We start from the raw sequence: 25,331 nt of genomic DNA, 5'->3' as shown, positions 1-25,331 counted from the left end.
TTTACAACATTTCAGTGGGTTTTGTCATACATTGACATGAATCAGCCATAGAGTTACATGTATTCCCCATCCCGATCCCCCCCTCCCACCTCCCTCTCCACCCGATTCCTCTGGGTCTTCCCAGTGCACCAGGCCCGAGCACTTGTCTCGTGCATCCCACCTGGCCTGGTGATCTGTTTCACATGGTGAGTTTTCAAACTTGCAGTTCCCTTTTGTATAGTTCATAGCACCGTTTTTCTTGTTGTTCAGCCGTATTTCCTTGTATCACCTTAAATAAAGAGCTTCTTTTTCCTCTTGTCATATTCCATCCAGTCTTCTGACATCTCAGCAAAGGCAGGGAGTGTCTTCCATGTTGCTGCTTCACCGGCCGTGGTCACTGGTATCACTGACTAGTTACACAGTTCTGAACTGAGCCCAGCTGAGCGGGAACGGATGTGTTTGCATCAGGGACTGTGCTCAAGGGCTCCATCCTCTTTCCCCCCTCAGGAAGAGCTTTGCAAAAGTGGCTTTGTTCTCACTTGTTGGATCATCAGACCTTTATTGAGGACTTACCATGAGACCCTCTATTTGACGATGGGAATATATGGATACATAGACAGTTTTGCCATCAGTCAAGTCTTTGCTTATTGGGAGTGAATTTGTGAATCATCTTAGTCCTGTCAGCTCTTTGGTTATTCATGATACAAAAACATCTAGTACTATTCTAGGACCAGAAGGGAAGCTAGAAACAGATCTGTATTTAAAAAGAAGAGAATTTATTGCAGCAACTTGGTACAAGGGTATTGGAAAGGGCCAGAGGACTAAGAGGGAGTGGGTGGCTTTACCCAGAGCTCAGTAACTACAGGAAGTGCTGTTGTTCCTGAGGCTGGAGGGGCGGAAGGTGCTGGATTCGGGAACCTGTTGGTACAGGTTGCTGCAGCCACTGCTGCTGTCAAGTTAACAACGCAGCACCCGGGCGGACCCAGGACTGGCTCCCACTGCTGCTCGTGAACCGTCCCTAAAGCTCTGCCAGCCTTGCCAGCGCTCCTGGAGCCCGTGGCTCCCACACCCCCAACACCTGCCTCTGTACAGAGACCACCGAGCCAGGAGCAGACGGCCTCCTCCAGGGATGTGCCCTTGTTGTCAGGGTGGAGCCAGGACGTGGCTGGCCAGAGAGTCTGGAGGGTACTGCAGATTTCTAGCTTGCTGCAGCGCTGGGGAGAGCGCAGAAAGGCTGGAACCGTGTGAGTTCCACTAGGATGTACCTGGCGTACCAGGTCAAGCAGCGTTTTAGCACCAGTGGAGGCAAATCAGTCTCTTTCTCCCACCACCCTTCTCAAAATCACTTTAAGGAGGCTTCTGTGAGCAGGAATCACGTGGACCATGCACGTTTTTCAGTTAGATTTGATCTCATTGTCAGTTATCATCTGTATGACAGGTACCTTGTGTATCTGGGTCCGTCTGCCTGCTGGGGGAGTGTTGGCAGATTTTATTACTGATCTCATTAAGCATGTGTGAACTTATGAACTCTTCTAATTTTCCAGTGACATACTAGAAAAAGAATACTGCCTATTTATTTGTGTATAAGATATATATGAAGAAATACAATTACTTATTACATATCTTAAAAGTGATTTTTATGAAACACTACTGATGTTATCATCTTTATGAGAAACATGGCTTTCAACTCTGTTTCCTCATTTAGATTACCAGTCGCAAGGACCTAACTGCCTTCTCTGTCTGCTCTGGTTTCCCCCAGAATGGTCTTCAGCAGAGAGGCCATCAGGAGACTTCTCGCCAGCAAATGTCGCTGCTATAGCAACGATGCTCCAGATGACATGGTCCTGGGGATGTGCTTCAGTGGATTAGGAATCCCCGTGACACATAGCCCTCTCTTCCATCAGGTGAGAAAAAGGGTTTTATTCCTACTTCAGAGCAGGAGATGGGGATTTTCTTCTCACTTGAAGATCCTACTTTTTTCTCTTCATGTATTCTTCTGGAAACAGTCTTTAAGAACTGTGTAGACAGCCTCCGGGGGGGACATCTTAACTAGACCTGTACAGCATGAAAACAGAATGCAGAAACATATGCAAAATGAAATGGTATTTGACCTGCATCCTTGCATGTGGGACCAGGTAAAAGCTGTTCCTTCCCCCCATCCCCTTTGTATAAAATAAAATAAAAATTGATGGTATTTAGAAACTATCAGATGCTATTTAGAAATATCAGGACTGACCCAATATTGTCCTGCTTACCACCCAGTATTTGCAGTTCTCTACTGGCCTCAGTCTTTATAGCATTGGCTGCCTTTTTATTGGGCTTTCTCCCCTTTGGTTGCTCTTAAACTAATTAAATTTCAGTATAGTATCTCAATAAGCATATATTCTGGGGGATATAGAAGAGATGAGGTTATAGAAGAGGTTATAGAAGAGATGAGGCTCACAAGGGGTGATTGGTGCTAATAAGGTCACCATCCTGCAATGTGGGGTAAGAAGGAAATCCTATTACATTATTTTTACATTTTATGTAAAATTTTACAAAATAACCATAGTTCACACCCATTGTTGAGACATTCAGAGCTTTTTGAAATTGGAAATATTTAAATGCACATGTATTTTAAGTGTCCTCCCTTACATTGAAAATATAGTCTTCATGCTTTATTCAATAACCAGTAGCCATATAGAGACTTGGGCATGACAGAAATAACACTGCAGGAAAACTTGAACGAGGCAGAGAGAGTACTTAAGTTACCAAGAAAGGCAGAATCCATTTTTTCATTCTTGAGGACTGCAAGGAAGGATAAAAAAAAAAAAGAACTTTACAATAAGAAATGTCTGAGAAGCCACCTCCTTGGTATAAGTCAGAAGGTACTTTGCCATTTTTAAAAACTTGAGCCTATATGTGCTGTTCTGAGGACTTAGAAAAGCAGGTTATCCTCTCTGACCCCTCTCTCTTGTTCTATCTTATAATGTTTCACTCACAGAAAGGAAGGACGATGAAAACTGTTGGTGTGTAAGGGAAATAATTTATCACTGGTAATATCACAGTCTTGGGGCTTCCCAGGTGGCTCAGTGGTAAAGAACCCGATGCAAGAGTTGCAGGTTCGATCCCTGGGTCGGGAAGATCCCCTGGAGGAGGGCATGGGAACCCACTCCAGTATTCTTAACTGGAGAAATCCCATGGCCAGAGGAGACTGCTGGACTATAGTCCAAGGGGCCGCAAAGATTGGACACGACTGAGCACTCATAGCACACATCATAGTCTTAGTTTTTTATAGCAGCTTCTTTAGGGAAGAATTCATTAGTAAATGAAGCAGTAAGGAGAAAAGAAAGAAGGAAAATAATCAGTAAGTAAAAGTCCTTTGAAAGTAATTTAAAAAGTGTTGTTTCCCATACTTTAAAACTCTTGATTTTGCTAATTCACATAATAAATTTTAAACCTTTCCAAAGTCATAAAGTGTGCTCAAAACCCATCCTCCCCAACAGACACTGCTTTATCTCCCAATTCTTAAGCCTATTTTAAGAGTGTTTGCTCTGATTTGGACATTACTTTCCATTTGTAATGTTTGAACACTAGAAAGAGTTGGACATGACTGAGCGACTAATACTTTCACACCAGATAGTATATCTGTTCATACTGAGAAAGAGAAAAAATCTAGGATTCTTGGTGAGTTAGAGTGGGTGTGTGGAAACAAGCTTCAATTCAAAGTTGCCTGGGCCCCATTCCTTCTCTTTTGAGTCAGGGAAGGTTATTGTGAAATCACAGGTTCAGAACAGATGTCAAGGAATGTCTAGTATAGCTCTCTGTTAACAACAAAGTGTCTAGAGCATGTGGTTTTTCTGTGCTTCCAAAATTATATGCCACTAATGAGTATGGCATATAAAGATGATGCTGAAAGAAGATGCTGTGAAAGTGCTGCACTCAATATGCCAGCAAATTTGGAGAACTCAGCAGTGGCCACAGGACTGGAAAAGGTCCGTTTTCATTCCAATCCCAAAGAAAGGCAATCCCAAAGAACGCTCAAACTACCACACAATTGGACTCATCTTACACACTAGTAAAGTACTGCTCAAAATTCTCCAAGCCAGGCTTCAGCAATACGTGAACCATGAACTTCCAGATGTTCAAGCTGGTTTTAGAAAAGGCAGAGGAACCAGAGATCAAATTGCCAACATCCACTGGATCATCGAAAAAGCAAGAGAATTCCAGAAAAACATCTATTTCTGCTTTATTGACTATGCCAAAGCCTTTGACTGTGTGGATCACAACAAACTGTAGAAAATTCTGAAAGAGATGGGAATACCAGACCACCTGACCTGCCTCTTGAGAAACCTGTATGCAGGTCAGGAAGCAACAGTTAGAATGACATGGACCAACAGACTGGTTCCAAATAGGAAAAGGAGTATGTCAAGGCTGTATATTGTCACCCTGCTTATTTAATTTATATGCAGAATACATCATGAGAAACGCTGGGCTGGAAGAAGCACAAGCTGGAATCAAGATTGCCGGGAGAAATATCAATAACCTCAGATATGCAGATGGCACCACCCTTATGGCAGAAAGTTAAGAGGAACTAAAAAGCCTCTTGATGAAAGTGAAAGAGGAGAGTGAAAAAGTTTGCTTAAAGCTCAACATCCAGAAAACTAAGATCATGGCATCTGGTCCCATCATTTCATGGCAAATGGACTGGGAAACAGTGGAAACAGAGACTTTATTTTTTGGGGCTCCAAAGTGACTGCAGATGGTGACTGTAGCCATGAAATTAAAAGATGTTTACTCCTTGGAAGGAAAAGTTATGACTAACCTAGATAGCATATTAAAAAGCAGAGACATTACTTTGCCAACAAAGGTCTGTCTAGTTAAGGCTATGGTTTTTCCAGTGGTCATGTATGGATGTGAGAGTTGGACTCTGAAGAAGGCTGAACACTGAAGAATTGATGCTTTTGAACTGTGGTGTTGGAGAAGACTCTTGAGAGTCCCTTGGACTACAAGGAGATCCAACCAGTCCATCCTGAAGGAGATCAGTCCTGGGTGTTCATTGGAAGGACTGATGCTGAAGCTGAAACTCCAATACTTTGGCCACCTCATGCGAAGAATTGACTCATTGGGGAAAACCCTGATGCTGGGAGGGATTGGGGGCAGGAGGAGAAAGGGACAACAGAGGATGAAATGGCTGGATGGCATCACCAACTTTATGGACATGAGTATGAGTAAACTCCGGGAGTTGGTGATGGACAGGGAGGCCTGGCGTGCTGGAATTCATGGGGTTACAAAGAGTCAGACACGACTGAGTGACTGAACTGAACTGAACTGAATGGGTATGGCATGGCCAGTGAATCTTGCGCAGAAAATTGTTAAAATAACCATTTCAGGACTCTGGAAGTCAACCAGAAAGCACTGAGAAGTGTGAAATCCTGAAAAACTACTATAGTTTGGGGTAAGAGCAACAGAGTCTGAGGCCTTTCTCGCTGAAACCCCCAATCCTTCCTGATTTCCATCCCAGCTTGGTTGGAGAGAGCAGTAGTTTGACCAGTATGGGCCAGGTTGGAATAAAAACAAACATGGTTGCGGTCAGAGGGGGTGAACTTGATTGGGAAAGAGATGAAAACCCACAGGTATGCCAGCTAGAACTGTCAAACTTGGGTAGGAAACAAACAAGAAAAAACCCCATCTTCACTGGCCTGAGAGTGTAGTTTCAATTATGGTGAAGAAATTATTTGTCAGAAGTTTAATATCTAATCCCCTGGAAATAAGAGCATAGTCGGGCTAGATGGCTTTCCTGGTGGTTCATTGGTAAAGAATCCGCCTGCAATGCAGGAGATGTGGGTTCCATCCCTGGGGTGGGAAGATCCACTTGAGGAAAAAATAGCAACCTACTCCAATTTTCCTGTCTGGGGAAATCCCATGGACAGGGGGGTCTGGCAAGCTGTATAGTCCTTGGGATCACCAAGAGTCGGATACGACTGAGTGACTAAACAAGGCAGGGCTAGATACGCCAGCCACAATGCTCTGGCCCCCTGGGAAGCTCTGTGCATGCACATGGGATGGATGAACCTGGGAGAAAGTAAAAGCCAAGGCATGTCTGAAAATCCACTGAAGTTCTGAATGTCCTTTGCAATCCACACGTAGACTGAAGCTTTATGGACTTGAGATGTCTGAGTCCAATCTCTGCCTATATTATAATCTAATATAGTTGATTAGATTAGGTTGCTCAGGCATAGGAGTGACTTTCAGAAAATCATGCTAATAAATGAGAATTAAAGCTTCAGGAAAAAAGCAGCCATGCAGCTCCAGGGAGAAGGAGTCTATGGTGTAAGTTCAAGTAAGTCAGTCTTTTTATAAAGAGTAGTAAAAGTGAACAAATTTGTGAGTTGCTATAACACATTATTTAAAATAGCCAGTTTCCAACCAATTATGGTGAAAGTTACAAAGAAACATATTCAGGGAGAAATGTAGTCAACAGAAATGGACTCTGAATGGGACCAGATGTTAGATTTGACAGACAAAGGCTTCAAAGCACCTAATTATTTAAAAAAAAAAAAAAAAAAAAAAACTGAAAGAATTAAAGGAAAATATTACAGTAACTCAACGAATAGCAAATCTTAATAGAAAGATAGAAACTTTGATAAAGAACCAGATGAAAACTCTATAGTTGTAAAGCCCAACAAATGAAATGAGAAATTATCTAAATGAACTTAACAGTAGATTGGAGATGCAAAAGAAACAATCAGTAAATTTGAAGGCAGATGAATAGAAATTACCTAATCCAAAGAACAGAAACGAGACTAAAGAAAAATGAACATGTCCTCAAAGTGGTAAAACATAAAGTATACCAACGTATATTTAATGGAAGTTCTTTTTTTTTTTTTTTTTTGGAAGTTCTTTTTAAAAAGAGAAGGGAGAAAAAATGGGACAGTTTTGTTTTTTCTTTTTAAGAAACAGAATTTTCTCAAATGTTGTAATGAGAAACCATCTGTTGATCTGAGAAACTCAACAAGGCCCTTACAGGATAATAAGAAAAGATTACACACAAACATGTTATAGTTCAGTCATTGAAAAACAATGACAAAGTGAAAACCTTAATAAAAAAACCTAACGAAAATCGAAATTAAAATGTTATTGGCTAATGTTTCATTAGAAATAATAGAGACCTGAAGGCAGAAAGAAAAGGAAGAAATTTAACCAACAATTCTGTATCAGTAAAACTATCCTTCCAAAATGAAAGTGGGATAAAGACAATACCAGATAAACAAAAAGTGAGAAGAACTTTTTCCCTTCCCTTAAAAGAAGCTAAAGAAAATCCTTTGGGCTGAGAGAAAATGACACCAGGTGGTACCTGGAATATATAAGCAAATGATTAAGTACACTGGAAAGACTGTATGTATATACATGCCTGTGTGTATATATACACCTGTATATAAAATTAAGAAAAATGTGAACATAAATACCTGTATGTGTATATACACACATCTTTCCACAAGCGCTGGAACAAAGGGAATCACTGCAGTATACCTGAAACTAACACAACGATGTCAATTAACTGTATTTCAATTTAAAAAATGGTATAAAAGACTAAAAAAAGTATACTGTGCAGCCAGTTGATCACAAGAGAGCTTGAGTGGCTATAGTAATTTAAGAACAGAAATATTACTAGACAGAAAGTGGGACATTTCATGACAAAAGGTCATGAGAAAAGGTCATGACAAAAGGTCAAGAGAAAAAACAATTATAACACATGTATACAGCTAACAGATCTTCACATTATACAAAACAAATGGAATTGAAAGGAGAAATACATGAGTGTTAGCTACTTGACTTGTCACATAAAGAATATTTCATCTGACAACAGAATAAACATTCTTTTTCAAATGTATATGGAATATTCTCTAGGATAGACCATAAGCTAAGACATACTGTTTTGCCCAATATATTTAAAAGGATTGAAAACATACACAGTATACCCCCAAGAACAATGGAATGAAATTAGAATCAATAGAAAATGGGGAAATTCCCCCAATATTTGTAAATTAAACAACATGCTTTAAAATAACCCTTGGGTTGAAAAAAGAAATCATAAGGAAAATTAGAAAATACCTTGAATGAAAATGAGAACACAACATATCCAAAAATTTGAGGTCAGCTATAGAGTGATCAGTAGGAAATTTATAGTTTTGAATATGCTGTGCTGTCCTGGTCTCCCCCGGTGGCTCAGACAGTACAGAATCCCCCTGCAGTGCAGGAGACCTGGGTTTGCTCCCTCGGTCGGGAAGAGTCTCTGGAGAAGCACACGGCAACCCACGCCAGCACTCTTGCCTGGCGAATCCTGTGACAGGAGGCTGCTGGGCTACAGTCCACAGGCTCACAGAGAGTCAGACGTGGCTGAATGACTGACACTTTCATTTTCACAGGATGTAGTGTTAGTAGGAAATTTATAGTTTTAAACATGTGCTGTGTTGTGCTTAGCTCAGTCATGTCCGGCTCTCTGCAATGTTAGAAAGGAACAAAGATATTAAATTAATAGTCTAAGTTTCTACATTGAGAGCAGAATAATATAAAATCAAATCTGAACTGTGTGGAATGAAAGAAATATTAAAGATCAGAGCACAAATAATGAAATAGGAAACAGAAAATCAGTTAAACCAAAAATTAGTTCTAATCTGATAAACCTTTAACTAGCTTGACCAACAGAAAACCAGTTGTTTTGTTTTTGCTGTTATTTGTTGGTTAGTTGCTAAGTTGTACCCAACTCTTTTGTGACCCTGAGGACTGCAGTCTGCCAGGCTTCCTTGTCCATGGGCTTTCCCAGGCAAAAATACAGGAGTGGGTAGCCATTCCCTTCTCCAAGGGATCTTCCTCACCCAGGGATCCATCCCGAGTCTCCTGCATTGCATAAGACAGGATGTAAGTTGCCAAACTCAGAAGGGAAAAAGGGGCATCATTATATACCCTACCAAAATTATGCCAACAAATGGACAGTTTAAATGAAGTGGAGAAATTTCTAGAATCATACTTTTTAAGCAAGTCTATTTCTTAAGAAATAGAAAATGTATTTAAACCTTTATACCTTGATGAAATTGGATTAGAGAAGCAGCAAGAATGTTTCCCAACTCACTTTATGATGTCACAGATGTACGCTGTATCCCCAGAAGCAAGCACTAAAAAAAAATCACTTAAAAAACAGCTAAGAAATTAACAAAGGAATTAAAATGGGATATCACAGAAGTAAACTACAGGCCAGTGTTTCTCTTAAACACAGATGTAAAAATCCATAATAAAATGTTAATCAGCCGAATCTACCAATGTGTCAAAATTGTTGCTTGTTTTTCACACTTAAAAATGAACTGTTGGGAGATATAATTACATCTAACAGGAAAAAATAAATCCATAATACCTTTGCCTCTATTGATGCAGATTCCAGAAGTGATTGATTGCATCTCATAGAGTCATCCATGCAAGTGAAGCATTAGAGTGTGCCAAATCATTTCTGATAAATGAGGTCACAGAAAAGAACAAGACAAAACCACCAAAGTAGAGTGCACCCAGAACAGCATCTGTGATGCTCAGAAGTCTGTACTGCCTCCGATAATCAGCCTCTGGGCCCAAATACCAAAGAGAAACGACACAGGGCACCGTACACGGAGAGAGAGATGGCTTAAAACTGCAGGAGGAGGACATAAGTTGGGCAAATGTAAACCTTATCTGTCGAGATGACAGCTCAGTGAACAGTGCAACAAATGGAGGTTAAAACTGTTTTAGATGCTTTCCAGCTACACTGAGCTATGGTTTACATCCCATACACAATTCCCACACAGTGATGGTGTGAATGGCAGCTTGAAACATCTTAGCAGATTTCCAGAGTTAGGCCACCACTAACCTGGTTTTATGGCCCGATAGTCACGCCTCCCACACTTCCCTTGAATGGACTTGCAGCCATTCCCCACTCCCTTTGCAGACCCAGGACACCACAGGTTTGCTTTCTGTCTCTACTGCCGTTACCATTCAGTCACTAAATCGTGTCTCTTTGCGACCCTATGGACTGTATGTAGCACAGTGGGCTTCCTTGTCCTTCACCATCTCCTGGAGTTTGCTCAGACTCATGTCCATTGAGTCAGTGATGCCATCCAACCATCAACCATGTGTCTCTCTAGTGTTTCCTTTTCTAGACCTGTCCTTGTCTCTGATGAGATCTGTTTCCCTTCTCTGAAAGACATATGCTTGATTCCACATCAGAACAGCAGACAGGCAACGGGAACCCCCAGATAGCTTTGCCCCACCTCGCCATCCAGACACCATGTATGGCCAGAGTTTCTTCAGATCTGGGAAGTAAGTTTTTCTGCCTCTCTGCAGAAGTTTTAATAGTAACTTAAATGACTTACCAAGGAAACCTTTTCATAGTACCACAGTTGATTTCTCAGGGGCATGGCTGTGGAACCTAGGAGCAGAAAGCAGACGCGTTTGGAGCACTGTGCTGTGGGGGTAAGGAAGTAACTGGAGATGCAGAAGCAAAGAGCTTAGAGGCAGATTTTCCTGGAAAGGATTCTCCTCCTTGCTGTTAGACTCCCATAACCGACACCAGCTCGGGAAGGAAAGCAGTCGATCCACACATTTAAATGTTATTCTGAAGCAGGGCTGTTTCCGGTGAGTGAGAGGGTGCGGTTCTCTGTTCTGTCTGCAGGCGCGGCCCGTGGATTACCCTAAGGACTACCTGTCTCACCAGGTTCCTGTGTCTTTCCACAAGCACTGGAACATCGATCCCGTGAAGGTCTACTTCACGTGGCTGGCGCCCGCTGAGGAAGACCGAGCCAGGCAGCAGAGCCGAAGAGGCCTCAAAGAGGAGCTGTGAAGCACGGGGCCTGCAGGCACGGGTCGGAGGCCGAGACTCGCCCTGTCCTGCATCTCGCAGCTCATGTGTGCGTGACACACGGCGTCGGAAGCATCCTGACTGCAGGTGGACGTGTGATGTGTTCATTTTTGAGTTGGGAGTGGGGAAGAAGTCATAGGGAAAACAGATTTTTTTTCTTTTCTGGGGAAAAGAAATCACTTGCGTTGGCATTATGCAGTTCTTGTAATAGACAATGATTACTGTGTATTTTTCAAGCTGTGAAACAGCAGCTTTATTTCTGTCACAGAAAAATAAATGGTACCAGAAGTCTCCTTCCTGTCCTCACTCTTCATTATAACAGATGTATCAGCTGGGCATGAGGCTGGAGAGACGTGACTGTCTTCACCATTATACATAAAATAAAGAAGAGAAGGTGTCTTGACCTGGATCTTACCATGGGGCCAACTTTTAAACCATACTATTGATGATCAAAATGATTTCCTGGTAACTCAGTAGGAAGACTGCTGTATTAAGGATTATTCGTAAACCATCATAAAAGTCTAGCAATGAAAAAATCCCCTGGAGTCTGTAATCAGGGTTGTTATGTTTTATCTGTTTTTCTGTTTATGCCTCATAAAAAGAGAATAAGAAGTCTTCTGCGAGAGTTTTCTGCTTCTTTAGAGGTTCATCTGTGTTCTATTTCTCCCTGAAGCCCTATCTTTATGACCTACTTATAACACAAAAGTATACTGACTGCTGCCAGAAAAGTGTTCTCAGTATTTAAAAAACAGCGTTGTATTTTATTCAAGTCTCTGAGCTCTGTGTAAAGTCTCAGCAAGTATATTAAATTAATTGTACCTGGTATTTTATTCTTATTTGTATGTTACGTAATGACTCCAGACTCAGAACAGACCTCCCCAGTGTCAGGGAGGGCTGAATGGTGATTTGGCAACTTCCCAGGGTTCTCAAGGAATGAAATCTGCAAAGAGTATTTTGAAACTGCGCTAATTTCCACATCATAGCTTTAATATATAGTAATTTAATACACTATTAATTTTTAAAGCTTATTCTGTATTTAACATTTAATTATATAATTCCATTTTCTAAAGGTATTTGCACAAAATTTGATTTTACTATGTCTTAAACTAATTTTGGCATAGTAAAATACTTTTTTAAAAATAAAAATTATTAAAAAAATAAAATAAAAATTATTAATTTTGCTTATTATGTTTTTATATCCAAGCACGGGGTTTTAAAGCTGTGCCACCAAACGTACCCAGGTGTGTGTTTTAACAATACATATTTCTTGCAGCTTATATGGATTTCCAAAACAATGCAATAGTATTTACCATTTTTGCAAACTAGCCAATACCAGGACTGGTGTGTTTTCAATGATAACTGAACACACTGGATTCATTTCTCTGAAAGTGGATTTTGTGGTCTGTCTGGGGAATGGATCCAGCATGATGGGTTGGATGAGAAGCACCTGAAGGATTTAAACGTCGGGCCAAGATACTGCTGATGAATCAGTACTGTTGTCATAACTGGGATTCCTGTCACTGTCGCCGTCATAGCCACCTTCGTGGCGCCTGTAATAATGCACCTGGAGGGCCGGGCTGCCTGACCCTGTGGAGAAAAGCCTTCAGCTCCTACTCATGCCTGCCATCGTCACACTCAGCAAACAGTGTGTTCCTCTGACAGGACTGAACGTGAAGCATCTCTACCTGAAGGTCCTCGTCAAGCGTTCTCTGTTATGATGACCAGTGCCTTCTGCTGATACCGGGGCGCCTCCTCTGGTACTTTTAGGTATTCTGTTAATTATGTTTACTTTTTGGAACTGTGTAAGCCTAACAACAAGTAAAAGAACTTTGCCTAAGTTTCTGATTTCTCCAATGTATTTATGAGTCTGAGTGGAGTGGGAGTGGGGAGGGCCATGGGGAAAAGAAAATAATGAAATCAGAGGAGGAAGTTGGCAGCTGGGTAAACACAGTTTTTAAAAAGAAAACTAAAAACCTATTCTTTTGAGAGAAAGCCACCAGACATTGAAGATATATTTACACATGGTCTATAAAACCATTATCTATTTTATTACATAATGAATTGGAAATATTTTGGAACCGATTCTCATAGAGTTCATATCTTAAGAACTAGTTTTGGGGAGGAGCCAAGATGGCAGAGGAGTAGGACGGGGAGACCACTTTCTCTCCTACAAATTCATCAAAAGAATAACTGAACGCAGAGCAAACTTCGCAAAACAACTTCAGATCACTAGTTGAGGTCATCAGGCGCCCAGAAAAGCAGCCCATTGTCTTCGAAAGGAGGTAGGACAAAATATAAAAGATAAAAAGTGAGGCCAAAGAGCTAAGGACGGAGATCCGTCCCGGGAGCTCTTAGGCGGCATTGCTTGGGGTAGGGTCCGGCCCGAGTGCCCTGAGGACAATCGGAGGGAACTTCTGTGAGTTTCCAACTTGAACTGTGGCAGACCAAAAGAGAGAGAGTAAATTAACCAGCCCAAACACACTGCCGGCCGTTCGCAGAACAAAGAGACCGAGAGGGTCCAGAGAGGAGCTCGCAGGCTGCGGACCGGCCCAGCCCCGCCGGAGGCAGGAGGCAGGGGGGAGGGGAAGGTCGCGGCGAGACACAGGGCGCAGGCACCCGACCGGCGCGGGCGGGGACTGGGGCTGGGGACGCGGAGGGCGGAAGGCGCGCGCGCCCGACTGGCGCCTGCGGAAACTGAGACTGGGTCCGCGGAAGGGAGGGGGCGCGCCACACCTGGGTAGAGTGCGCCCACCAAGCCCCTGGCTGCCTGGACCGCTCTGACGGGGAAGGCACGGAGAGCAGGCGCAGCTTTTCCTTCCGCGCTTTTGTGGAACACCCGAGGGCTGGAACCTCGCGCAGCGCGGGGCGCGCTCCATATAGAACAGCCAGGAGCCTGAGCAGCACAGACGGAGAAAGCAGCGTCAGCCCCTCCCGGCAGCCCCAGCCCATCCCCGCGGCGCAAGCCTGTCCCCACAGCGCCAGCCTCTCCCTGCAGCGCAAGCCCCTCCCTGCCCCGCAGAGCGACGGAACTAGCTACCTGAATAAGAGTCCACCTCCCCTCGCCTGTGTCAGGGCGGAGATGAGGCTCTGAAGAGACCGGCAAACAGAAGCCAAATAAACAAAGGGAACCGCTTCAGAAGGGACTGGTGCAACAGATTAAAATCCCTCTAGGAAACGCTGACTACACCGGAGGGGCCTGTAGATATCGAGAAGCGTAAGCTGGAACGAGGAGCTATCTGAAACTGAGCCGAACCCACACTGACCGCAACAGCCACAGAGAAACTCCTAGATATAATTTTACTTTTTTCTCTTTTTTTTTAAAATTTTTTTTCTTTTTTTTCTTTTTTTCCTTTTTTCTTTCTTCTCTTTTATTTTCCTTTAAAATCCCCTATTACTCCCCCATTACTCCTTAACTTTCATTTCCACAGACTTTTACGATTTTTTAATTAGGGGGAAAAAAAAAATTTTTTTTTCTTCTTTTTCTTTCTTTTTTTTTCTTTCCTTTTTCTCTTCTATTTTCTATTTTTCTTTTTCTCTTATTTCTTTTAAAGTCCTCTAGTACTCCTCTACTACTCCTTAATTTTCATTTTCAATACACTATAACCTTACCAAAAAAAAAGAAGAGAAGCCCTATTTTTAAACCGAAGATTATTCTCTCCCAATCTTGACTCTCTGTTTTCTACCTCAGAACACCTCTATTTCCTCTTTTCCCCTTCTCTTCCCAATCCAATTCTGTGAATCCTTGTAGGTGACTGGGCTACGGAGAACACTCTGGGAACAGACAGCTGCGTAGATCTGTCTCTCTCCTCTTGAGTCCCCCCTTTTCTCCTCCTGTTCATCTCTATCTCCCTCCTCCCTCTCCTCTTCTTCATGTAACTCTGTGAACCTCTCTGGGTGTCCCTAACGGGGGAGAATCTTTTAGCCATTAACCTAGAAGTTTTCTTATCAGGGCTGTATAGTTGGAGAAGTCCTGAGACTACAGGAAGAATAAAACTGAAATCCAGAGGCAGGAGACTTAAGCCCAAAACCTGAGAACACCAGAAAACTCCTGACTACATGGAAACTTTAAGTAATAAGTGACCGTCCAAAAGCCTCCATACCTACACTGAAACCAACCACCACCCAAGAGCCAATAAGTTTTAGAGCAAGACATACCACGCAAATTCTCCAGCAACGCAGGAACATGGCCCTGAACATCAACATACAGGCTGCCCAAGGACACACCTAACACATAGACCCATCTCAAAACTCGTTACTGGGCACTCCATTGCTCTCCAAAGAGAAGAAATCAAGTTCCACGCACCAGAACACTGACGCAAGCTCCCCTAACCAGGAAATCTTGACAAGCCAATCGTCTAACCCCACCCACTGGGTTAATCCTCCACAATAAAAAGGAACCACAGACCTCCAGAATACAGAAAGCCCACTCCAGATACAGCAATCTAAACAAGATGAAAAGGCAAAGAAATACGCAACAGGTAAAGGAACATGAAAAATGCCCACCAAGTCAAACAAAAGAGGAGGCAATAGGGAATCTACCTGAAAAAGAATTTAGAATAATGATAATAAAAATGATCCAAAATCTTGAAAACAAAATGGAGTTACAGATAAATAGCCTGGAAACAAAGATTGAAAAGATTCAAGAACTGTTTAATAAAGACCTAGAAGAAATAAAAAAGAGTCAATTAAAAATGAATAATGCAATGAATGAGGTCAAAAACACTTTGGAGGGAACCAAGAGTAGAATAACGGAGGCAGAAGATAGGATAAGTGAGGTAGAAGATAAAATGGTGGAAATAAATGAAGCAGAGAGGAAAAAAGAAAAAAGGATCAAAAGAAATGAGGACAACCTCAGGGACCTCTGGGACACTGTGAAACGCCCAACATTCGAATCATAGGAGTCCCAGAAGAAGAAGACAAAAAGAAAGGCCATGAGAAAATACTCGAGGAGATAATAGCTGAAAACTTCCCTAAAATGGGGAAGGAAATAGCCACCCAAGTCCAAGAAACCCAGAGAGTCCCAAACAGGATAAACCCAAGGCGAAACACCCCAAGACACATATTAATCAAATTAACAAAGATCAAACACAAAGAACAAATATTAAAAGCAGCAAGGAAAAACAACAAATAACACACAAAGGGATTCCCATAAGGATAACAGCTGATCTATCAATAGAAACCCTCCAGGCCAGAAGGGAATGGCAGGACGTACTGAAAGTAATGAAAGAGAATAACCTACAACCTAGATTACTGTATCCAGCAAGGATCTCATTCAGATATGAAGGAGAATTCAAAAGCTTTACAGATAAGCAAAAGCTGAGAGAATTCAGCACCACCAAACCAGCTCTTCAACAAATGCTAAAGGATCTTCTCTAGACAGGAAATGCAGAAAGGTTGTATAAACGGTGAACCCAAAACAACAAAGTAAATGGCAAGGGACCACACCTATCAATAATTACCCTAAATGTAAATGGGTTGAATGCCCCAACCAAAAGACAAAGATTGGCTGAATGGATACAAAACAAGACCCCTATATATGCTGTCTACAAGAGACCCACCTCAAAACAAGAGACACATACAGACTAAAAGTGAAGGGCTGGAAAAAAAATATTTCATGCAAACGGAGACCAAAAGAAAGCAGGAGTCGCAATACTCATATCAGATAAAATAGACTTTCAAATAAAGGATGTGAAAAGAGACAAAGAAGGACACTACATAATGATCAAAGGATCAATCCAAGAAGAAGATATAACAATTATAAATATATATGCACCCAACATAGGAGCACCGCAATATGTACGGCAAACACTAATGAGTATGAAAGAGGAAATTAATAGTAACACAATAGTAGTGGGAGACTTAATACCCCACTCACAACTATGGATAGATCAACTAAACAGAAAATTAACAAGGAAACACAAACCTTAAGTGACACAATGGACCAGCTAGACCTAATTGATATCTATAGGACATTTCACCCCAAAACAAATCAACTTCACCGTTCTCAAGTGCACACGGAACACTCCAGAATTAAGATCACATCCTGCGCCATTAAATCTGGGTGCTTGGAAAATTTCAAAAAAATTGAAAATTCATTCCAGTCATCTTTTCTGACCACAGTTCAGTAAGATTTAGATCTCAATTACAGGAAAAAAATTGTTAAAAATTCAAACATATGGAGCCTAAATAACACGCTTCTGAATAACCAACAAATCATAGAAGAAACAAAAAAGAAATAAAATATGTATAGAAGATGAATGAAAATGAAAAGCACAACACCCAAGACCTATGGGACACTGTAAAACAGTGCTAAGGGAAGGCTCATAGGCATTACAGGCGTTACAATTCAAGAACAAGAAAAAACCAATAAATAACCTAACTCTACACCTTAAAGCAATTAGAGAAGCGAAGAAATGAAGGAACCCAGAGTTAGCAGAAGGAAAGAAATCTTAAAAATCAGGGCAGAAAAAATGCAAAAGAAACTAAAAGAGACCATAGCAAAAATCAAAACAAAAGCTAAAAAGCTGCGTTTTTTTGAAAATAAACAAAATTGACAAACCATTAGCAAGACTTCATGTAAGAAACAAAGAAGAAAAAACCAAAATTAACAAAAATTAGAAATGAAAATGGAGAGATCACAACAGACAACACTGAAATACAAAGGATCATAAGAGACTACTACCAGCAGCTCTATGCCAATAAAATGGAAAACTTGGATGAAATGGACAAATTCTTAGGAAAGTATAACTTTCCAAAACTGAACCAGGAAGAAATAGAAGATCTTAACAGACCCATCACAAGCAAGGAAATCGAAACTGTCATCAAAAATCTTCCAGCAAACAAAAGCCCAGGACCAGATGGCTTCACAGCTGAATTCTACCAAAAAATTAGAGAAGAGCTAACACCTATCTTACTCAAACTCTTCCAGAAAATTGCAGAGGAAGGTAAACTTCCAAACTCATTCTATGAGACCACCATCACCCTAATTCCAAAACCAGACAAAGATGCCACAAAAAAAGAAAACTACAGGCCATATCACTGATGAACAAGATGCAAAAATCCTTAACAAAATTCTAGCAAACAGAATCCAACAACATATTAAAAAAAATCATTACACCAGTGACCAATGCGGCTTTATCCCAGGAAATGCAGGATTCTTTTAATATCCCACAAAATCAAATCAATGTAATACACCACCATTAACAAATGAATTATTAAAAACCATATGATTATCATCAATAGATGAGCAGAAAGCCTTTGACAAAATTCAACACTCATTTATGAATAAAACTCTCCAAAAAGCAGGAATAGAAGGAACATACCTCAACATAATAAAAGCTATATATGACAAACCCACAGCAAGCATCACCCTCAATGGTGAAAAATTGAAGGCATTTCCCCTGAAATCAGGAACAAGACAAGGTTGCCCACTCTCACCACTACTATTCAACATAGTGTTGGAAGTTCTGGCCACAGCAATCAGAGCAGAAAAAGAAGTAAAAGGAATCCAGATAGGAAAAGAAGAAGTGAAACTCTCGCAGTTTGCAGATGACATGATCCTCTACATAGAAAACCCTAAAGACTCTTCCAGAAAATTACTAGAGCTAATCAACAAATATAGTAAAGTTGCAGGATATAAAATTAACACACAGAAATCCCTTGCATTCCTATACACTAACAATGAGAAAACAGAAAGAGAAATTAAGGAAACAATACCATTCACCATTGCAACAAAAAGAATAAAATACTTAGGAGTATATCTACCTAAAAAAACAAAAGACCTATACATAGAAAACTATAAAATACTGATGAAAGAGATCAAAGAGGACACAAACAGATGGAGAAACATACCATGCTCATGGATTGGAAGAATCAATATTGTCAAAATGGCTATTCTATCCAAAGCAATCTATAGATTCAATGCAATCCCTATCAAGCTACCAACGGTATTTTTCTCAGAACTAGAACAAATAATTTCACAATTTGTATGGAAATACAAAAAACCTCGAATAGTCAAAGTAATCTTAAGAAAGAAGAATGGAACTGGAGGAATCAACCTGCCTGACTTCAGACTCTACTACAAAGCCACAGTCATCAAGACAGCATGGTACTGGCACAAAGACAGAAATATAGATCAATGGAACAGAATAGAAAGCCCAGAGATAAATCCACGAACATCTTATCTTTGACAAAGGAGGCAAGGATATACAATGGAAAAAAGACAACCTCTTTAACAAGTGGTGCTGGGAAAACTGGTCAACCACTTGTAAAAGAATGAAACTAGAACATCTTCTAACACCATACACAAAAATAAACTCAAAAATGGATTAAAGAACTAAATGTAAAGACAGAAACTAATAAAACTCCTAGAGGAGAACATAGGCAAAACACTCTCTGACATAAATCACAGCAAGATCCTCTATGACTCACCTCCCAGAATATTGGAAATAAAAAGCAAAACTAAACAAATGGGATCTAATGAAACTTAAAAGCTTTTGCACTACAAAGGAAACTATAAGTAAGGTGAAAAGACAGCCCTCAGATGGGGAGAAAATAATAGCAAATGAAGAAACAGACAAAGGATTAATCTCAAAAATATACAAGCAACTCCTGCAGCTCAATTCCAGAAAAATAAATGACCCAATCAAAAAATGGGCCAGAGAACTAAACAGACATTTCTCCAAAGAAGACGTACCAGATGGTCTTTAAACAAACACATGAAAAGATGCTCAACATCACTCAAATTTCAGGAAATGCAATCAAACACCATGAGGTACGCATTACACGCCAGTCAGGCATGGCTGTATCCAAAAATCTACCAAGGCAATATAGCTGGAGAGTGTGGGAAAAGGGAACCCTCTTACACTGTTGTGGAATGCAAACTAGTACAGCCACTATGGAAACAGTGGTGGAGATTTCTTAAAAAACTGGAAATAGAACTGCCATATGACCCAGCAATCCACTTCTGGGCATACACACTGAGGAAACCAGATCTGAAAGAGACACGTGCACCCCAATGTTCATCGCAGCACTGTTTATAATAGCCAGGACATGGAAGCAACCTAGATGCCCATCAGCAGATGAATGGATAAGGAAACTGTGGTACATATACACCATGGAATATTACTCAGCAGTTAAAAAGAATTCATTTGAACCAGTTCTAATGAGATGGATGAAACTGGAGCCCATTATACAGAGTGAAGTAAGCCAGAAAGATAAAGAACATTACAGCAAACTAACACATATATATGGAATTTAGAAAGATGGTAACGACAACCCTTTATGCAAAACAGAAAAAGAGACACAGAAGTACAGAACAGACTTTTGAACTCTGTGGGAGAAGGTGAGGTGGGATGTTGCGAAAGAACAGCATGTATATTATCTATGGTGAAACAGGTCACCAGCCCAGGTGGGATGCATGAGACAAGTGCTCGGGCCTGGTGCACTGGGAAGACCCAGAGGAATCGGGTGGAGAGGGAGGTGGGAGGGGGGATCGGGATGGGGAATACGTGTAACTCTATGGCTGATTCATATCAATGTATGACAAAACCCACTGAAATGTCGTGAAGTAATTAGCCTCCAACTAATAAAAAAAAAATTTAAAAAAAAAGGAAAAAAAGAAAAAGAGTGTTGGGGAGAGGGGAGAGATAAGAGGCTTTGAAAAGATTTAATAAGCAATTTTATATAAATAATTCAAACTTTTTAAAAAATTTCTTCTCTTTCTAAAGGGGATAACTGAGGGTAGAAGTACATTGCCAAAGGACCAATAACTGGCAGATGGCTAAACCAGGATAATGAAGTCAACTCCTCATCGAACACCACCCTCCTCAATGAAGAAAAACTCTTCAATTAACTGATGAACTTGGCAACTCACTTGGCTCTGTGCCAACTCACAGACCTGCACAACCAGCCTATGAGATTGGCATCATCCCCATCTTAAAGTGGGGGAAACCAAGGTCTCCAATGTAACAGATAGTTCTTGAGAGCTGAGTCTAAATTCCAAGTCTACTAATCTAGTCCACTCATTGTTGTTGCTCAGTCATGTCCTACTCTTTGCAATCCCATGGACTATAGCCCACCAGGCTCCTCTGTCCATGGAATTTTCCAGGCAAGAATACTGGAGTGAGTTCCCAGTTCCTACTTTATGGGATCTTCCTGCCCCAGTGATCGAACCCACAGCATCTTGCATCTCTTGCGTTGGCAGGTGGATTCCATCTAGCCCACTGACTGCATGCTTTGCGCTTTGTTCTTTTAACATCTAGAACATGGTAGGTGCCTCAGTAGGACATAAGCATGAAACTCATCTCACTAACCAAAGTGTGTGGGTACTCAGGCATCAAGAGCTTCAGATTTGTCATTTTAGACGGCTCTCTCTTGGCCACTGTTGCACTCATACCTTGTCCCCTCACCTTTTAGATTTTTCTGGCACTTGTCATCATCCACGATATTATCACTTACCTCCACCACACACTCGCGCACACACACACACAGGTCCCCAAGACTGCGAATGCCACGAGTACGGCTTCTTTTTCTTTACTGTGGTACCCTCAGCACCAAGGACAGTTCCTGGCGCGCAAACGTTCAAACACCATCTAAAGGAACACGCTGCCAATGGCAGTTCTAATCTTTCTCAAGGACCATTGGGCAGGATATGTCAGAAGACTCCAAAATAATGCCTACCCACTCTGTTTCATTAGGAGCTTATTCTAACCAAGTTATTGAGGACACATGCAAAAATTTATTTACCAAAATGCTTACAGAAATTTTTAATAAAGTTAGAAACCATATTCCTAGAAGATTGTGACCTTGGGCTATCCTAAACTCTAAACTGTGTCCTAGTTTTCTTATTTCACATGGGAGTAAAGTGCCTTCTTCATGGGGTTCTGTGTGTGTAAAGAGCTTAGTCTGGTAACGATCACATAGTCATTTCTTCAATCATTCATCACCATTTTCATTTCATAATGGATATGACTAAACAAACTAGAGCACTTTGAGATTCAATACAAAACACTCATTAGCTATTGAGATTGAGATTCAATATAGAGCACTCATTAGTTCTTAAACATGTGTAAATGGCAAGGACATTTTATTTAGTTAGCTTTGGCTGCGCTGGGTCTTCATTGCTTTGCAGGGGCTTTCTCTACTGGCAGCAAGCAGGAAGCTGTTCTCTCCTGGCTACTCTTGTCATATTCCACAGCCTCTAGGCACATGGGCCTCAGCAGTTTCAGTGTGCAGGTTTAGTTGCTCTGAAGCATGTGATATCTTCCTGGACCAGGGATCGAATCCAAGTCCCCTGCATTGGTAGACAGATTCTTATCCTCCACAACACCAGGGAAGTTCCTGCAAGGACATTTTTAAAGTAAAAAGTGTTACAGAATAGTATGTTTAGTGTGAGTGCCACTGTGAATATCTAGAAAGAACTGCATGAAAACTAGTTTATCTGTAGTGAAAGTGAAAGTCGCTCAGTCGTGTCCGACTCTTTGCAACCCCTGGACTATGAATTCTCCAGGTCAGAATACTGGAGTGGGTAGCCTATCCCTTCTCCAGAGGATCTTCCTGACCCAGGAATCGAACTGGGGTTTCCTGCATTGCAGGCGGATTCTTTACCAACTGAGCTATCAGGGAAGCCAAAGGGATTTGCAGTTTATGTTTCATATCTGTTGCAATGAAGAGTAGGCCCTGCTCCTCACAACTAGAGAAAGTCCACGTGCAGCAAAGAAAGCCCAGCACAGCCAAAAATAAATAAATAAATAAAATACATACAAATGAGCTCTAGCTCACAAAGATACTTTCATTTTTTTTCTTGAAACATCTATCCCTCATTGGCTTCTGTTTTCTTATGTTTGATGGAAATTGAAGCATAGAAAAATACTCCCTAACTGTGAAGACAACTTCAAGAACAGGATGAAAGGAGAATAAAATGTCACAAGACTATGTACAGTGTCTACTCTAGGTGTTACACCTGGTTCTTCAAGGTGTTTAAACTTTCATAAAATCATTATTTGGGCCAAACTCAGACCTTATGAACATTGAATTTGGCCCGTGGGTCCCAGTTTTTGGCCTCTGTTTGGGTTTTCTACTTTGGACCTTTTATTTCCCATCAGAGCCTTCAACCAGGTGGGGGAGATGGACATGTCAAGGAGGAGGCGGGAGGGGAAGGAGAGGCCTCACCTGGGGGTGGAGAAGACTCTTTTGAGAGTCCCTTGGACTGCAAGGAGATCCAACCAGTCCATCCTAAAGGAGATCAGTCCTGAATATTCATTGGAAGGACTGATGCTGAAGCTGAAACTCCAACACTTTGGCCACCTGATGTGAAGAAATGACTCATTGGAAAAGACCCTGATGCTGGGAAAGATTGAAGGCAGGAGGAGAAGGAGATGATAGGGGATGAGATGGTTGGATGGCATCACCAACTCAACGGACATGAGTTTGAGCAAGCTCCAGGAGTTGATGATGGACAGGGAAGCCTGGCGTGCCACAGTCCACAGGGTGGACACGACTGAGCGACTGAAGTGAACTGGGGTTGATATCCATCAGGCTCACAAGAAAACAGAAAGGTCAAGGTCAAGGTCATGGAGAGAAAGAACCAGACGCAGTACTGGTGACAGACTCACAGCCACAACCAGCACGGAGGAGCCTAGCCCTCCTGGGGGACAAGCTCCATCAGGGTGATCCTGTCCAGAGTGAGGCACTCTCTTCTCTCCCCTCTTTCAGTTCCCCTCCCCCATCCTTCCCCTGCCCTCCCCCCTTTTCCATCTTCTCTGGTTCCCGCTCACCTTCCCTCTTCTGCAGGGGTCGATAGGAAGCATTGGACGTAAGCTCAGATGTGGCACTGTCCAGCAGGGGGACCTCGGGCATGCCACTCTGCCTCAGCTTGCACCCACAGAGAGTGGGGACTGTGATGGAGCCTCCCTCACTGAGAACTTGACCTTGACCTTGAACTTGATCCGTGGTGTCAGCAGACCTGAGTTCTGATTCCAGTTCTGTCATTGGCTGGCTGGGGCGACAAACCACATACCTCTGAACCTCTTTCCTTCTTTATTAAAAAAAAAAGAATGTTTTTTAATATGACTAGAGATTGGACTAGATAACACAGGAATCTCTTTCAAGCACTGACCTTCTGGGGTCAATTCTGCAAGCTCTGAATTCAGTTTCCAGTCACCCCCGCCCAATCTCTCGGAGAACTTGCGCTCCACAGCTGGCCCAGTCTTCCCCAGCCTGTACAAAGCAGCTTTGATGAACTCATTTGCCCTTCAGCAGTGAATCACTGTATTTCTCAAGGGAGAACATCTGATTGGGATCTGAGATTGGAGTCGGCACCTGGTTTTGGAATTTAGGCTCAGTGAGTGAATCTGCACTCGGGTGAGATTCTAACGGAGAGAAGCAGTTGGTGGCCACGGTGGCAGAGAAAGCCAATCTCGGGGAAGGAGGGAGAGAAACAGAGGAGGCTATACAGCAGGCCCACAGGGAGAAGCAGAGGAAAGAATCTCCATTTCAAGCTCTTGGGATCCATGAGACACCCCTGAGTCTTTATAATGGATTCTCCTTTTCTATTAAGCTCCCGTTAATTTCTGTTCCTTGTCACCAAAGTTTTCTAACCCTTCTAGGTTGAAGTGCAGAGGTTTGGTTTATTATTTTTCAGAAAAGCTGACTATGTTTTCAGCAGATAAAAACAGAAAGCTTGGCCTCCCCTGGTGGTCCAGCGGTTAAGACTCCGCTCCTGGAACTGCAGGGGGTGCAAGTCAATCCCTGGCTGTGCGATGCTGAGTCACTCAGTCGTGTCCGACCCGTTGCAACCCGATGGACTGTAGCCCGCCAGACTCCTTTGTTCATGGGATTCTCCAGGCAAAAATATTGGTGAAGGTTCCATGCCCTCCTCCAGGGGATCTTCCTAACCCAGGGATTGAATCCAGGTCTCCCACACTGCAGGCAGATTCTTTATCATCTGAGGCACCAGGAAAGCCCAAGAATACTGGAGTGGGTAGCCTATCATTTCTCTGGGGGAATCTTCCTGACCCAGGAATCGAACCAGGGTCTCTTGAATTGTAGGCGGATCCTTTACCAACTGAGCTATCAGGGAAGCCCCCAGTCCAACCCTGCTTAGGGAACTAAGATCCCACATGCCTTGCGGTGTTGCAAAAAAAAAAAAAAAAGAGAGAAAACTAAACAAAGATGTACACACTCCATAAGAACAAATTGAAAGGAAAGCAATCATCAGTTATTAATTTGACAGATGCTTCTTTAGCAGCTATACTGTGCCAAGCATTGTGTCCAATGCCTTATATGCACACTTTACAGCCTCTAATCTTCACAACTACCCTTGAGAAGTGGGTCATGTTTTCCCCACTTCAGAGGGTATTGAGGCACAGAGAGGTTAAGGGACTCCTGCAAGGACACACAGCTGGGGAGGAGCAGAGACGCAGTGAGTCAGGGCTTTGCTGAGATGACAAGAAGCTGGGTCTTACCTGGGTCAGCACAACTCAAGAGTGAG

The 25,331-nt window shown here is 41.9% G+C and overlaps 1 protein-coding gene and 1 long non-coding RNA gene across 7 annotated transcripts in view; one reads left to right on the top strand and one right to left on the bottom strand.

Moving 5' to 3' along the window:
• The window catches only part of B3GLCT (beta 3-glucosyltransferase), a 113,512-nt gene extending 100,835 nt beyond the window's left edge, over positions 1-12,677 (top strand). For all 3 annotated transcript variants that reach the window (XM_043477680.1, XM_043477678.1, XM_043477679.1), the window contains 2 exons: positions 1,739-1,883; positions 10,655-12,677. In XM_043477680.1, the coding sequence (XP_043333615.1) occupies positions 1,739-1,883; positions 10,655-10,822 (313 nt within the window). In that variant the 3' untranslated portion in view covers positions 10,823-12,677. The remainder of the gene's footprint in view (positions 1-1,738; positions 1,884-10,654) is intronic.
• LOC122447189 overlaps positions 1,879-25,331 on the bottom strand; it is a 349,507-nt gene continuing 326,054 nt past the window's right edge. For all 4 annotated transcript variants that reach the window (XR_006271158.1, XR_006271157.1, XR_006271156.1 and 1 more), the window contains one exon: positions 1,879-2,034. This is a non-coding gene — a long non-coding RNA (uncharacterized LOC122447189). The remainder of the gene's footprint in view (positions 2,035-25,331) is intronic.

This window comes from Cervus canadensis, chromosome 9 (assembly GCF_019320065.1).
Source record: "Cervus canadensis isolate Bull #8, Minnesota chromosome 9, ASM1932006v1, whole genome shotgun sequence".
NCBI lineage: Eukaryota > Metazoa > Chordata > Mammalia > Artiodactyla > Cervidae > Cervus > Cervus canadensis.
This window is presented reverse-complemented; position numbering and strand designations above follow the sequence as displayed.